The sequence below is a fragment of the Saccostrea echinata genome, unplaced genomic scaffold, assembly GCF_033153115.1.
Source record: "Saccostrea echinata isolate AGI-Se365-2 ecotype Australia unplaced genomic scaffold, CSIRO_AGI_Sech_v1 ptg000029l, whole genome shotgun sequence".
Taxonomy (NCBI): domain Eukaryota; kingdom Metazoa; phylum Mollusca; class Bivalvia; order Ostreida; family Ostreidae; genus Saccostrea; species Saccostrea echinata.
This window is the reverse complement of record NW_026889778.1, coordinates 35,272,248-35,286,831: the sequence shown is the minus strand read 5'-3', so window position 1 is coordinate 35,286,831 and position 14,584 is coordinate 35,272,248. Positions and strand designations below refer to the sequence as shown.

The window sequence follows — 14,584 nt, the reverse complement described above, 5'->3', positions numbered from 1 at the left end:
AGGGTGTGTGTGTGTGTGTGTGTGTGTGTGCAATTTATTTGAGTTAAATTGCGGTTAAATCAAAGCATGCACTTGACAAACAAGCCGGGTAAGAAAATAACGAATGCGCATGTCTTTTTAATAGGCTTTACCTCCTTCAAGGACAGAATTGTTGATGCAAAACACTAAGAGTCGAAGGATTGTATATATTTATAAAACATTTAATTTTTGCAAATACTTTCTGTTATCCAATAGTATTTAGGACATTTAAACTTTATTTCCGACAGAAAAGTTTGCCCCAGAGTTTTGCTTTGAAAAAGTAATTTTACAATTTGAACTAATGTGAAAGTTATGGATGAATGGAATAACCGATATACACCCTACCGACCTGATTGAGTTGGTTTACATGTAAAACATACCTTAGATCAAAATAATTCATGTGAGGAGGAAAGTAGAAAGAAAGACAGGACTATTTTAAGTTGTTAAAGGCCTATCAATTACATTATGTGATGAATCAGCAAAGAAAACGTAAGCAGGGAAAGAAGTAAAGAACGATATAAACAATTATCAACCCACCCCCCCCCCCTCCAAAAAAAAAGGAAAAAAATTAATCGTGAAAAATCTTGTTAATCTTTTTATTTATGCAATATCAGTGGACTTCAAAACAATAAATATTTGCGTCAATTCTCACAATTTTTGCCAGAAAATATGACAATATGTTAAAAAATGACCATGATATATATATATAAATATATATATATATATATATATATATATATATATATATATATATATATATATATATATATATATATATATATATATATATATATATATATATATATATACTGAAAGGAAAAAGAAACGCAGGGTAAACTTTTTAGGTGAAATAAGGCTATATATTTCAGACTTATTTTCCAGTTATCCCATCTAACATTTAAAATCATCTTTAATAGAAATGTAACCAAAATCAAAATCTCATTTGATTTTCCCCAATAATTCATGAGTTATTGAAACTCAAATGATGGTACCCCCAAAAAGTGAAAAATGAAAATTCTCATTATCTCATATGTCTCCCTCGCGCATCTGTCACGACCTTGATTCTCCTATACATAGAGTTCATCAGTGTGTTTATCCTTCTAATAGGGATATTATTCATCCCTTCCGAGAAGGCAGCCCTTAGTTGATTGAAACCAGCTTGGACATTTTAAACCATATCGTCCACTAGTCCCACAGACGTTTGATGCGAAAAAGATGGACTTGACGGAGATCAGTCAAGTGGGTAAATGTGATTGTTTGCGAGAAAAATCTTGACAAACCCTTGCAGCATTGAGAGGGGGGTTAACATGGCCAAAAAATAGGCAAACGACGCACGCATACGCGAGTTAGAGGAACACTTACGAAAAGTTGACGAGCTCACAAACCAAAATCGTGCTATCGATTTCCTTCATTTTTGGGGTGAATGTAACGATTATGATAGCCTGCTGTATTAATAGCAGTTTTAGGGTAATGTGATGGTGATTATACAGGTGGCAGGATGAATAGCCCGATCATGACGTGGCGCTGTTACGCGTCACCGTCATCGTCACGTTTGGTTGGAAATCTTTCTACGCCCTCTCTCAGGACGGGTAAGACGTTCTATTGTGGAAAAATTTACAACAAACAGCACAGAAACCTGTCGTTGCCTTTGTCCTTACTTAGGCAATGCAATAGCCAGACCCCATGATACTTAGTACTTCCGTCAAACGTACCTTGATTTCAAGAAATGCAGATCGACTGTAAATATCGAAAAACGATGTGTATAACTTAAGTGCAGCCAATGGTACTGCGAGATGTGTGCAAAAACATGTCGTCATCGATATGCACGTGTTTTCGGCTTTTTACCACTTTCCTTATGTGACTTCATACATTTCACGGTTGAGTAGTTCTGAACACTGATTTTAATGCACAGTAACCAAGATATCCCTCTGACCAGCTTTCATAATTTTCGATAATACAGTCAAAAAATTTTCGCATATTATGTTACCCTGCGTTTCTTTTTCCTTTCAGTATATAGATACACACACACACACACACACACACACACACACACACACACACACACATATATATATATATATATATATATATATATATATATATATATATATATATATATCACAAGATGTATCAAAGTATGCTCAAATCTATCTCTCCAATTACATGTACGCTCAAGTATATACTTATTCTTGTAAAAGATTAGGCTCTTGTCTTTGAAAGCAATAGATAAGGTCAAAATGAATTCTCTCCATTTATTAATTTAAATATAGAATTCCTTTTAAAAATCATATTTTCAAAGAGAAACAGAGTACAAATTATATAGTCGATGTTCAGTATGAACTAACAATAGTCGAGTATTCGAATATTCGTTGTCCTATCACCAAATTCTTGAATCTTGTTTCGAATTTGAAGGTTCTTATTTAACCTTGAATTACCTCATCTTTTGCCAAGGCTGTTTTGATCAGATTTTGCATATGATGAAGGCGGCTCTGGCGATCTTAATAACTCGTTGGTAGTTACTTCTTGGTATATCATTATCTTTCTAAACGTAGGTCGCTTTACGATCCATTTGTGAACTTTGATTGCAATTCTACTTTGTTTCTGCTGCAATAATTCATCAATGAGCATTGTTACTACCTACAAGGTTGCACTCTTCTAAACTTTTTTGTACAATTTGTCATCAAACAGAACGATTTTTCTAACGTTTTAAAAAATCATATATGAATTAAAACAAAAATAAGACCAATATATTTTTATACAATGATGCTTGTCAAGGTGTTTTGACAAGCCATGTAGGTACATGTAGGTACATCTAAAATGTAAGCCTCACAATATGATTCTGCCCATCTTTGGTAGTTCTTGGGTTTATATTTCTACAACATTTCTTCTATAGAAAAACACAGTGATGAGAGAGAGAGAGAAACACAAACTGTAACGTTTGCATGCAGAAAGAACATATGTAGAACTATGAATATATAGAAAAAGATTTATTAGTTGCTATCAAGGATTAAAGTGTCAGTTTTATTTACTGTAATTTTCTTTTGATTTCTTAAAAGATTGGAAATCTTTTGAAATTGTTAACTCTTCGATAATTAGATCATTTTCAAATAATATCCATTGTATTGAAGGGCATTGCAACCAACGAAATAATAAAAAATTTTAAATCATGCATTTTTTACGAATCACACAGACAGAAAGTGAAATTTCCGGAGATTAAAAAAATGAAATAAGACGGTAACAATCCAAAGGCATTTTATTACTCTGAATCTTCGTTCACCCTTTACCACATAATAGTACTCATCATACAGCATGTAAAACATAAAAGCATGGACAATTATTTTTATTAAATAATGTACATTTTGTTCCATTAAATGAAGATCCATGTTCATCCTATACGCTGCTACGTGACCAGTACAAAAGATCTCGTGGAAATACGCTTCAGCCAGGAGACATCAGTATCAGCGATAACTTCCTCTCTGCAGGATGGTATAGATTTGAAAGCGGTGCAGGAAATGATATGGTAACATCTGCACCCAGCATAACCCAGTGTGGAACCGTATTTCCCATATGGATGCAAGGTTTATACAATTAAATCAATATCAAAACCTAATAAAATTCATAATCTAATAATTAAAAAATTAATACAGATTGAGAGCAGGGCAAACATGGGCCCTTGGAAAATCTTGAGATTGGACAATCCAAAAAAAATCTGCATTTCTTCAAAACTACACTTTGATGTACTGCAAAATTCTTACTTTATGTAATCAAGAGAATGAATTTGGTGTCATGAAGAATTCATTTAAAGAACAACAGATCAGCTGTGGATATTATTTGGATGAAATTATGCTCGGTCTCTTCTTTCATCTGACATTTCATTGAATAAAAGTATAGAACAAAATGGTAACCAATGTCCTACAATATTCTATTTCAGGAAGTTTACCATCAGATGCTGACGGGGAGGTAGAAAGAACAGCCTGCATTGTGGGTTTTATGAATACATGTGAGAAGACTCTAACAATCATGGTGAAGAACTGCAGGGATTACAGAGTTTACCACTTGGTTCCATCTCCGCAGGCCTCCACAGGATACTGCATAGGTACATAACTACAAAGTCTCTTAAGGATGGATTCTTGGTTTCTGATTAGATGAAATATTCAAAGTATATTCGCTTATATGTCTTATATATTTAGATGTCAGGAATTTAAAAGATCATATATTTCTTTCCTCAACATAATTGTACAACTTTAAATAAAAATGGTAAACTGAGTTTGAGATCTAGCAGGGACTATATTTTTAGCGGAACGGCGGCGTATGAAAATATCTCCTTTTCTGCTTCTCAAAATTACTATAGAAAAAATGAATTTAGTTGAAATTTTTAAACAATCAAAGACTTAAAGAAAATTTCAAATGTAAGTAAAATTAATAATAATGGACTGAAGTTTTAATATATATCAAATAAATATGATTTCCCAAATAAACTACAATTTTGTTAACTTTTAAAAACTTCCAATCTAAGTACATATTTGAGCAAAAAATCCATAAAATCTTAGTAAACTGTCAAAACTTATTGTTTTTGCATCAATTTGTATCTTTATATGACTTCTTTACCATATGTGAAAATAAGGAACATTTTAAATATACGAAACATATAAAAATAACTAATATATCCTAAAAATCTAAGAAAAATAAAGGAAATTCAGATTAGCCAATATATATTTTAGTTTAATTATTTATGTCAATTTGGTAATGTCATCTGATAGACCTTATATGGTAATATCTTTTTATGCAAAAAGAAAACCATTTAATCTTTGAAATAGAAGTAGGCATCGCATGATTGGCAACAGTAATTTTTTTATTCTTACTGTCAAGGAAAAAGATAATGACCTTGACCTGACCTTGCTTTTAAAATAAAACGGTCAAATTTAATCTAACTGATACCATCACTTAATAATGATGTCTTCTTGAATCTTTGAAAATTTCATTAAAATTAAATTTTGAATGCTAGAAATATGAGAAGAATCCCTCCTTAAGATTACCTAGTGCATTGTCTGATTCTTTTTTTTTCCTTTATATCCATATCTTATAGTATCGAGTCTAATAAATGCACAAATACCAAACCACATAATGAAAATTTATACAATTCACTTAAAATATTCACCGACACGAACAATAGATATATTCAAAATCAGACTTTACCAGAGTAGACAGAGAAACTGGAATTTCTATGAAAAGGTCAGGAATTACTCCGACGGAATCAATTAGTTTTCAACTCTGAAATTAAACATGTACAATTGTTAATATATAGGGTTTAGAAGCAAAGTTCTATCGGAATTTGATTTTTTTTTCTCCCCATGTCCTTTGTTTTATGACTTTCTAGTCTTTTCTTTGTCAAGGAGAAAGCTTAGAGCTCCCTAAAATTAAGAAATTAAACGAAACTTACCTGACGTTTGAAGATGAAGTTTAATTGGAATTATACTTCACTGGAAAAAATGGAGGAATCACATGATATAGCGCTAGATTATCAGACCTCAGTGTTTAAATCCCATTTTAATAGCCGAAGAAAATTCATGAGAAAAATTTTTAGGGAGGGCAAATTATAAATCAACGAAGGGAAGGGCATGAAATTCCTCCATTTTTTCCAGTGATGAAGTAGAATCCCAGCGAACTTCAACTTCCAGGAAAGTTTCGTTTAGTTTCTTATTTCTACTTCATCACTGTCAAGGTCATTACAGAACCTCATGAGAATTGAAAGCTCTGAGGCTATTAAATATAACATGAGACAACATATAATGTTGACCGAAATTTACTAATAAAACATAAAAAAAACTATTCTCCACAAATCAAACTGTCATTATTGATTTACATGACTACTAATTATTTACATTTATTTCCTTTGAAGAACCTTATCACTGAATGTTGATTTATTTTTCATGCACGTTTTATTATAAAATGTTGCAAATGTTTGAGCATTTGCCCAAACAACATGTGTCATTATTTCATCAATTGTACATCCATTGGCTGCTGATGTTGACGTAGCCCTCGTTCTATGTGCTGAATACACATCTGAATTTACACGACTGTTATGCAACACGGTTTTAAGCCAACGAGCAATAGTATCAGTTGTAACTGCACAGTATGGTTTTTGATAGCTGATCAAAAGTACATCAGATTTTCTCAGATCTTTAGTCACATCTATGTACTTATGCAAATGAGTCACTACACATAGTTGGCGATCATGGTAGCTCGTGAGATTTAATTACTGATAAATGTTGACCAGGTTTGCTTTGCTTTAGGAAAGTCTCTATGTGAAATTCTGCAGAAGCTTCAGTCAGTTTCAGTTTATTTATAGACAATGCACGTAGAGTCTGAACTCTTTGACCCAATAACAGGGCCAACAACATGATTGTTTTCAAAGTCAGCATTTTCAGAGTAACATCGTCAATATCAATTTCCTGTAACAAATCCAAAACTTTGGGCACATCCCATACAGATTTGTATCTAGAAGGCGATGGTTTTCGATTATACACTCCCTTCATGAAACGTTTAAACAAAGGATGATTTCCCACGGTGATTTGTTCTGATTCCGTCAAAATGATCAAAATGATTTGAAATAGCAGACTTTGCTGTGCTTATTGCAGAATATCCTCAATTGTTTTCAAAAGTTCTGTTATTCAAATTTGTAGAAAAGGTATTAATTTCTCTTCGATTACAGAATTATTCCCACTTTTGTAAATAGCATATAGTTTGGCTGTGTTTGATCTCCATGTTGAGAGCAAAATGTTGGTAACGTTTTCCGGAAGGTCTTTGTTTGAGATCGATCTCCTGATAATAGGAATATAAGCATGTCCAATTTGTCCCAGATTTTGTGGATTTCGCTCTGGCTACTGTAGTAATGTTTTGCGCCTGTGAACATACAGTCGCTTTGCTATCAACATCTTCATGACTTTTGCATAGTATGGTTGAGTGGACTAATTTGGCATAACTAATATTCCCTTTGCTTTTTCCACTACCATTTTCTGCAAAAGTGTTGGTATTACACTGAAGGGTGGAAAGAAGTACAATTTAATATTAGACCAAGAAATAGAAAATGCATCAATTGCGTATGATTCAGGTTCTGGTTTCCATGAAACAATTTGTTCTATTTGACAATTATTGCGTGAAGCAAATAAATCAATTTCATGCTTGAAATTCAATTTTGAAATTGCAGCTTGAAATACTTTTTCTCAAGCATCCATTCATTTTCTTGTCTAAAATTTCTGCTTTCAAAATCAGCTGTATAATTTGTATTCCCCGGAATGTGAGCAGAAGAAAGCCATGTATTTCTGTCATATGCTCACATCCAGATTTTTCTAGCCATTTTATTACATTCTATGGAACGACTTCCATCTTGTTCCCTAACATATGCTACACCAGGTGTATTATCAATTAATAAATGTAAAGAAATATTGCGCTTATCATTACACAGTGCCTGTAATGCAAAATATACAGCTTGAAGTTCCAGAACATTAATATTATAAATTGATTCATTTTCTTTCCAAGGGCCACTTGCTGATATATTGAGCAATTCCAACCGCAACACCTCAAACTAGCATCTTTTTCAATTATCAGATCAGCTTGACCTCTTGTAATAGGGGCTTTGGAAACTAAGATATTACTTTACCACTAATATAAATCCTTTTTGGCCAAATCAGATAAATGAACCCAAGCATCAAATTGACCTCTTGCCTCCTTGAAAGCCTCTATTTTTTCATTTTCTAATTGTCTATAGAATAGCTTACCATGTGTTTTAGCTGGGAAACTTGCCACTAAATTACCTATGAAGGTACTAAGATCTCTGATGGTATTTTTCTTACATTTAAAAGAAATTCTTTGCAAAGGCCTATGATTTTCTCTGCTTTCTGATTTGTGATAGACACTGTCATTTCTCTAGAATTCTAAACAAACCCCAAGTATTCAAATCATTGACGGGCATTCAATACAGATTTTTCAGGGTTAATGACAAAACCACATTTGTTTAAAATATTTGATGTATCAATCACATTTTGATTGCATAATTCAACAGTATCCCCTTGTAAGTAAATGTCATCAATATAAGTGACAGTCTGGTGTCCAGATTTTCTAAGCCCTGCAAAAACTGGTTTCAACACTTTTGTAAATAATCTTAAGGACTCATACATAGTGCTATAGGAGTCACGCTCTATATTTGTAAAGTTTTGAGTTCCAATAAAATTTTAAATATTTGTGTTAATTCTTAGATACCGGTATGCTGTAATAAGCATCTTTGAGATCAATGGAAGCCATATAACATCCCGGTGTTATCATGCGTAACACTGAAAACAGTGAATCCATTTTAAAATGATGGTATTGAATGTATTGATTCAAATACTTCAAATTACAAATGAGCCTGTATTTTCCATCTTTTTTTTTTTTTTTTTTTTTTTTTTTTTTTTTTTTTGGCCTCAAGAATATGGGTGAAATGAATTCTCATATTCACTTTCTACTATTACTTTCTCGTCCAGTAATTTTTGTATTTCTGCGTCAATAGCACTTATTTATTTTTCGTTAAAACTACATTGATTAAGTATATTATTTTGTACAGGTTTAGCAAATTCAAGTTCAGTACCAGTAATTATTTTAAGGATTTCAGGATCTGAAGTAAGCTTTATCCATTGATCCCAAAAATGCTTTATTCTACCACCCTCAAAGTGTAGAATCTGTTTTTTAGCATTAGATACTATTTTCTTTGCATACTCCGAAAACTCAACAGAACAAAATTCTAATTTTTCATGCAACTTTACCTCAAAATAAGGTTCTTTGGAGCTACTTTCTTTAGTATCTAATCTTTTTGTATTTCTTGTTGTGGATCTTCTTTTTGAAGTATTTGTTCTTCCGTTTCTGATGGAATCCGTATCATCTTCCGTTTTGGACAGATAAATACGACCGACATTTCCCATCTGCCTGGCTTCTTTCGGTGACTTTGGCAGATCATCTCCAAAAAGAAGAGAAGTCACTGGTGTGCCACTGTCACACAGACCAGCATAGTCACTCTTTAGCACTGGTCTTAGAAGTTCTCTTCTTTGCATGGACATAGTTGTATTCGCATGTCCTAGCAAATAAATTGCATCCAAACAATTCCTAATATCTTTGTCATGTTTTTCTCCATCAATTTTCAGGAGACTGTCTGCAACACTTAAAATGGCACATGTACTCTTCGTGATCGCACTCTGAATGTTCATTAGGCGCAAATCACGTTTCTTAGAAAAGCCTTTTTTCTTCATTTGTCTCCAAATTTCTTTGTTCACTTTAGGAACCATCTCCTTTTCACAATTCTAAGGTCTTTTATGCACTTCTTTCTTTTTCTTGACACTTTAATAGCATGTTGCTTTGAAAAAGCTTTGTTGGTAATATTTGCCAACTTTTCAGCCACAGCAAGCCCCCACATCATCATCCTCCTCAAGTAAAGCATCCATTTCTTTCAGCACCGAGCCACTACATGATCCAATTGAGTCTTTACATGTACTTTCTGATGATTGTGAGTTTTTACTAGTAGCTGAATTTAGCAGACTTTTGACTTCATCCATGTCATCATATTCATCTGATGTCTCTCCCTCCTCTATTTCTGCAAAAGAGCGCTTGAAGTTGGAAGGTTGCTCAGTGACCTTTTGTTGTGGGTTTGCCGCTGCTAATGCAGTAAATGCATCACCCATTTTGTTAATGCCAGTGGCAACAGATTCCATCGTGCTTTGAATTGTTTTCAATGCAATGAAGGTGTTTTTTTTAATCTGATGATGTTTCATCTTCAGAAGTCCCCAGTAGGGCATCCTCATCATGACCAGTAGCCGTAATACTTATTTACAAAGTTAATCCTTTGGTCACTTTAAAACGCGGGAAAGTCTAAGATAACGGTAATATTCTTGTAAAGATAACACATCCACACTGAAGCAGAGCTGAAAGCGCACTGAGGTCTGATAAGCTAGCGCTATCTCATGTGGTTCCGTAATGGCTTTGACAGTGATGAAGTAGAATTCGACAATTTCTATTGTTCATGTAGTTGGTCATTCTAGTGATTTGTATATTGATTGATTGATTTAATGTTGTTTTATGTCTAGTTTGAGAAATTTTCACTCAAGTGCCGGTGAAGGGCTTCAATAGACATTTACTCGGCACTCAGGAAAATTGAGCAGTGAGGGATCTTTATCGTGCAATGGCCTGCCGTGACACAAGGCCTCGGTTTTTAAGGTCTCATCCAAAGGACCTGCGACTTTCAATTCAGATAGCAAAGCGCTTGGCGAAGAAACAGTTGCTGCCAATTTTTAAGCGCATGCGCAAGCGCTTTATTAGGGAGTCTTCATGTACAGAAAGTCATCCAATCAACGACCCCTATCGGCATGATGTTATTCTAAACATAGCGACTCAAATATTCCGATTTGTGCATTTTCTAAAAATAGCAACGCTGAAGTGATCTAGCGCTGTGCAATTTTATGATGGATTTAGCGGTGAAGACCAGAAAAGTTCCTCGCACTTCTTCTTTTAACAATGTGAAACATTATCACAGTGTGGGGTATGCTATTTCCAGACTTTGACATGTCCAAAACTCGAAATCCTAAAGACCAGTGACTTAAGGCTAAGCGGATATAATTATAACAGAAGACATTGTTTATTCCTGAAAAAGTGCAGCGTAAAACTGATTAGATTTACTTACATACATATGTATAGATTCATGTAACAGTGTATGGACGGAAATTCGAAACAAGTAACTCATGTAACTAGAGGTTAATTTGTTCATTATTATTCATTCAATAAACCTTTGAATATTCAAGAGAAAAGAAGAATAGGTCGAGTTTGATTAAAATCCAATATGTAATTTACCAGTATTATTTGTGCAACATGTCTTAAAAACCCTATGAAGCTATTTACGGAAAACACTGTATATGTTTCTGTAATGTCTACAGGAATGGTTTACCTCATTTTTTTCGGCAAACTATAGACGCAAGCTTCTGTGCTTTATATAGAACGTTTATAAATTATACGTTGACTAATACTGAATACGTTATATATAATATAAATTTTATATTTAAAAAAAGAATACATTCCCGACTTGTTTTCTAAAAGTCACGATAAATTGTAGGGACTACTGTTGCTTGCTGCATGTTGCACTCAACACTTAATGAAGATAGTGCTTGTAAAAACATGATGTAGTAGAAGTTGTAAAACAAAGAGTTAAAATCTTGATTGACATTTGTACCTCTACACGTAGGTATAATAAATCCCCTCCCCTTCAATCTTGATTTAATATACCAGATACTTGATTAGGTGATAGAAAATATGTACGCTACTATGCCAAGGCTCATAAATTGACGATTTGAAGTATTTAGTTAAAAAAATTGTGTATGGCTGGTTGCCCAAACTTTTGTTTTCTATCGACAAGAAGAACCTCCCACAATGAAAGAGGCATTCTAATTTGTAAATTTGACATTTGAAGCGACTTTACTTTTCAAGAACACATAGGAAATGAAGAAGTTAATTTTCGGGAACAATATTCAAGTATATATTTGGATGGTTGTTCATGTGACAAAAATCACTTCTTATGACGTAAAGAACTTAAAAAGTATACGTATTACCTTGTTCATAAGTTTACATGGATGCCATCAAGAAAGGAGTGGGTATACATAAATACCGGCGTGACAAAGCAATACGCCTGTCAGAATGTACTAATGTACTAGTATTTATTTTTTGTCATCACTTCTACGTACAGTATCGATAGAAATATGATTAAGCGCGATAGAAACAAATTACATGAGTTGCTTGCATATTCATGCTCCAAGGATCGTGATCAACTGGAATCATGTTCCTTTAGTAATTATTAAATAAATTAAACTTAAAAAAATTAACATTTTGAAACATCTTAGATCTGCATTAGATTCCCAACAAGTTTATGTAAGTAGATCTATGACTATTTCTGAAAATGGGCATCATTATCAAGTTTGTATTCATCAGACTTCTATTATCTAACTTAGCTTAGTGCTTTTCAGTACTGTCAGTACTTTGATTTTTAATCGACTTAGGTCAGTCGAGACCAGGGTTTGAACCCAAGATCTTCCGATCACAGAGCGAGCGCTCTATACTAATAGAGTGACGGTATGCTGTGAATATTAGTTTTCTTCATATCCCTATGTTATGTGCTCTGCATGTTTAAGCTGTTCAGATAAAATTATATTTTAGGAGAGGAATACTTGTGTCCAGCAGGACAGACGTCTCTTACTTTCTTCACACCTTGTCAGAGTAAGTAATCTCTGTAAAATTCAGGATGCCTCTGGTAATTATGCTTTTAAAACATATTCAATTTTTTATTCAGTTTTTAAAATGAGGACTTTTTTTAAACGAATTATACAGGAATAGTGAAATGTTTCCTTAGTGATTAGAGGATTTGCAATTAGAAATCTCATTTTTTCACTTATTGGACATATTTTAATGTACATTGTATATATTCACAAATGCGAAGTATGAGTTAAAATACAAAAGAAATTCTGCATATGGAGTGAAAACATTCCATATCCAACTTTAATACATTGAATTGTCTAATTTTTTCTTTCGTTTTTCTTTTTCACATTTTACTAGTCTTACAAGCTCTTTCTTCCTAACACTGTGCTGTAGCTATGATGTTATTTTTATGTCTTTTAGAGATTGAAAATTATAAACATTGACGTTAAGAAACAATCTGGAGAAACTTTAGCTGTTCAAATCAATGTCAGGATAGTTTTTTACTTTCGCTATCAATTCCATGTATTTTTTTTAACACTTTCCATGAATGTAAAAAATAAAGAGCTGTTGTCGCAAACTTATTTTCACAGCGTGAAAATTACACGTTTGTAATTTTCACACTATGAAAATAACGTTTGTGAGACCATCAATCTCTTTCGTTGGATAAAATACAATATTTCACTGTAAGTGTCCGAAATACAATAAACCTTTTCTTATTTTAGCATATACTCCAGTGAATACGAAGCCTAGAGTAAATGTATCATTAGAATACATTACTCGAAAAGTTGACACTGGACCTATAGCGGCGGTTTTTAAGTGCCTGTTTGCAGAACCCCCTGGGGACCCTTACTGGTACGATACCCATTGGTACATCAATAATGAAGAAGTAAAGGTTGTGGAATCTCGTCCCTATCAGGACAATCAGAGCTGGCTCTACCCTAAAGACTGGGTACATAAGCACAACATGAACATGATGGTAAGTTGTATATATAGCAGAGGTACTTGGCATGTAAGAGTTTTCCATTCTTCAACAAAAAATGGGATTCTTTATGATAAAGGTGATGACTTCAACTTTTCCACTGTCAACTTCCCTTACTTATGAAGCAATATACCCATGTCACCTGCATATATAGGGTTTATATCTGCAAGTTGATTCGATACGCAAGAGCATGCTCCACGTACGAACAATCTAGTTTAAATTCATCATGATCATTTTGCAAGCTCTATGATCAATACAGTTACCTTGTCAGAAAATACAGTCTATCATTAAGTCGAATGCTGACTGACGATTTTCATTATCATTGATAGGCCAATATTTAAACATTAAATTGTCTACAGATTTTTCAGTTTGCCCAATCATGACAATGAGCACACGACGGGTGTGACCGGTCGACAGGGGATGCTTACTTCTCAATGGTAGGTGATCCCACCCCTGATGATTTTTAGAGATCCGTGTTGCTTTGCTCCAAATTTGTATTGTTTCAATGGACTTTCTAAATTGATTACTGCTCGTTATCTTCATATTTCATTCTAAAGATTGCAAAATTACACCTCGGGCTTCAAGACCATAAATTGATAATAAACTTAAGTCAAAAACTTGATTTTTTAGAATCTCGATATTTATTTCACATACATGTACGTGTTTTAAAAATTGCAAGTTTTTTCAATATCTAAATATAAACACCATAAAAATTTTATCATTACATTGCTTTGAAATCTTGACTTAAGCCTATCCTTAATTTATGGACTTAAAACTAGATTTCATGATAAAACGGGGAATCAAGATTGTCATGGATTATCCGCGAGTTTATGTAAGGTTAACTTTGTTGTGACGTCATGATACTTTACGTTACGTTTCTATAGATAACAACAAGTCTCAAATAAACCACTATACGATTAAGACGTCTTTTATTTCATTCCACAACATTTTGGTTCCCGGAGTGTCATGGATTATCCGCGAGTTTATGTAAGGTTAACTTTGTTGTGACGTCATAATACTTTACGTTACGTTTCTATAGATCACAACAAGTCTCAAATAAACCACTATACGATTTTATTTCATTCCACAACATTTTGGTGCCTTGAACGACGGAATTCTACGTAGTACATACAATGGAAGGAAGACTAAAAGCTATTCGAGCCGGCAACAGGTCAGCAGTTACAAAGCTATTTGGACGGTTTTTGGACTTGAAGGAAAATTTTGGACTTGAAGGAAAATCCAGCCAGTGAAGAAATTACCGACGAAATCAACATAATTAGAAAGTCTCTCGCGCTGAAAAGGCAGACAAGAATTGAACGACTGCAT

The 14,584-nt window shown here is 33.5% G+C and overlaps 2 protein-coding genes across 2 annotated transcripts in view; one reads left to right on the top strand and one right to left on the bottom strand.

Annotated features, from left to right (window-relative positions):
- Positions 1 to 1,233: 1,233 nt before the first annotated feature.
- The window catches only part of LOC133195235 (von Willebrand factor D and EGF domain-containing protein-like), a 67,849-nt gene continuing 54,498 nt past the window's right edge, over positions 1,234 to 14,584 (top strand). The window contains exons 1-6 of the mRNA XM_061331093.1: positions 1,234 to 1,261; positions 1,509 to 1,607; positions 3,396 to 3,596; positions 3,950 to 4,114; positions 12,241 to 12,300; positions 13,002 to 13,255. Of these exons, the coding sequence (XP_061187077.1) occupies positions 1,234 to 1,261; positions 1,509 to 1,607; positions 3,396 to 3,596; positions 3,950 to 4,114; positions 12,241 to 12,300; positions 13,002 to 13,255 (807 nt within the window). The remainder of the gene's footprint in view (positions 1,262 to 1,508; positions 1,608 to 3,395; positions 3,597 to 3,949; positions 4,115 to 12,240; positions 12,301 to 13,001; positions 13,256 to 14,584) is intronic.
- Positions 6,252 to 9,332, bottom strand: LOC133194263 (uncharacterized). Its single transcript, XM_061330255.1, has 3 exons — positions 8,817 to 9,332; positions 6,934 to 7,056; positions 6,252 to 6,470 (listed from the first exon to the last, which is right to left on the bottom strand). Exons 1-3 carry the CDS (start codon positions 9,330 to 9,332, stop codon positions 6,252 to 6,254), a joined length of 858 nt encoding a protein of 285 aa, XP_061186239.1.

Coding starts and splice junctions, on each gene's coding strand:
- LOC133194263 (XM_061330255.1), bottom strand. CDS start 9,332: ATGGTTCCTAAAGTGAACAAAGAAATTTGGAGACAAATGAAGAAAAAA. Junction 7,057..8,816: donor CCAAAGAACCTTATTTTGAG/GTAAAGTTGCAT, acceptor TCCACCCTTCAG/TGTAATACCAACACTTTTGC. Junction 6,471..6,933: donor ATGTTGATAGCAAAGCGACT/GTATGTTCACAG, acceptor GATTTGTTACAG/GAAATTGATATTGACGATGT.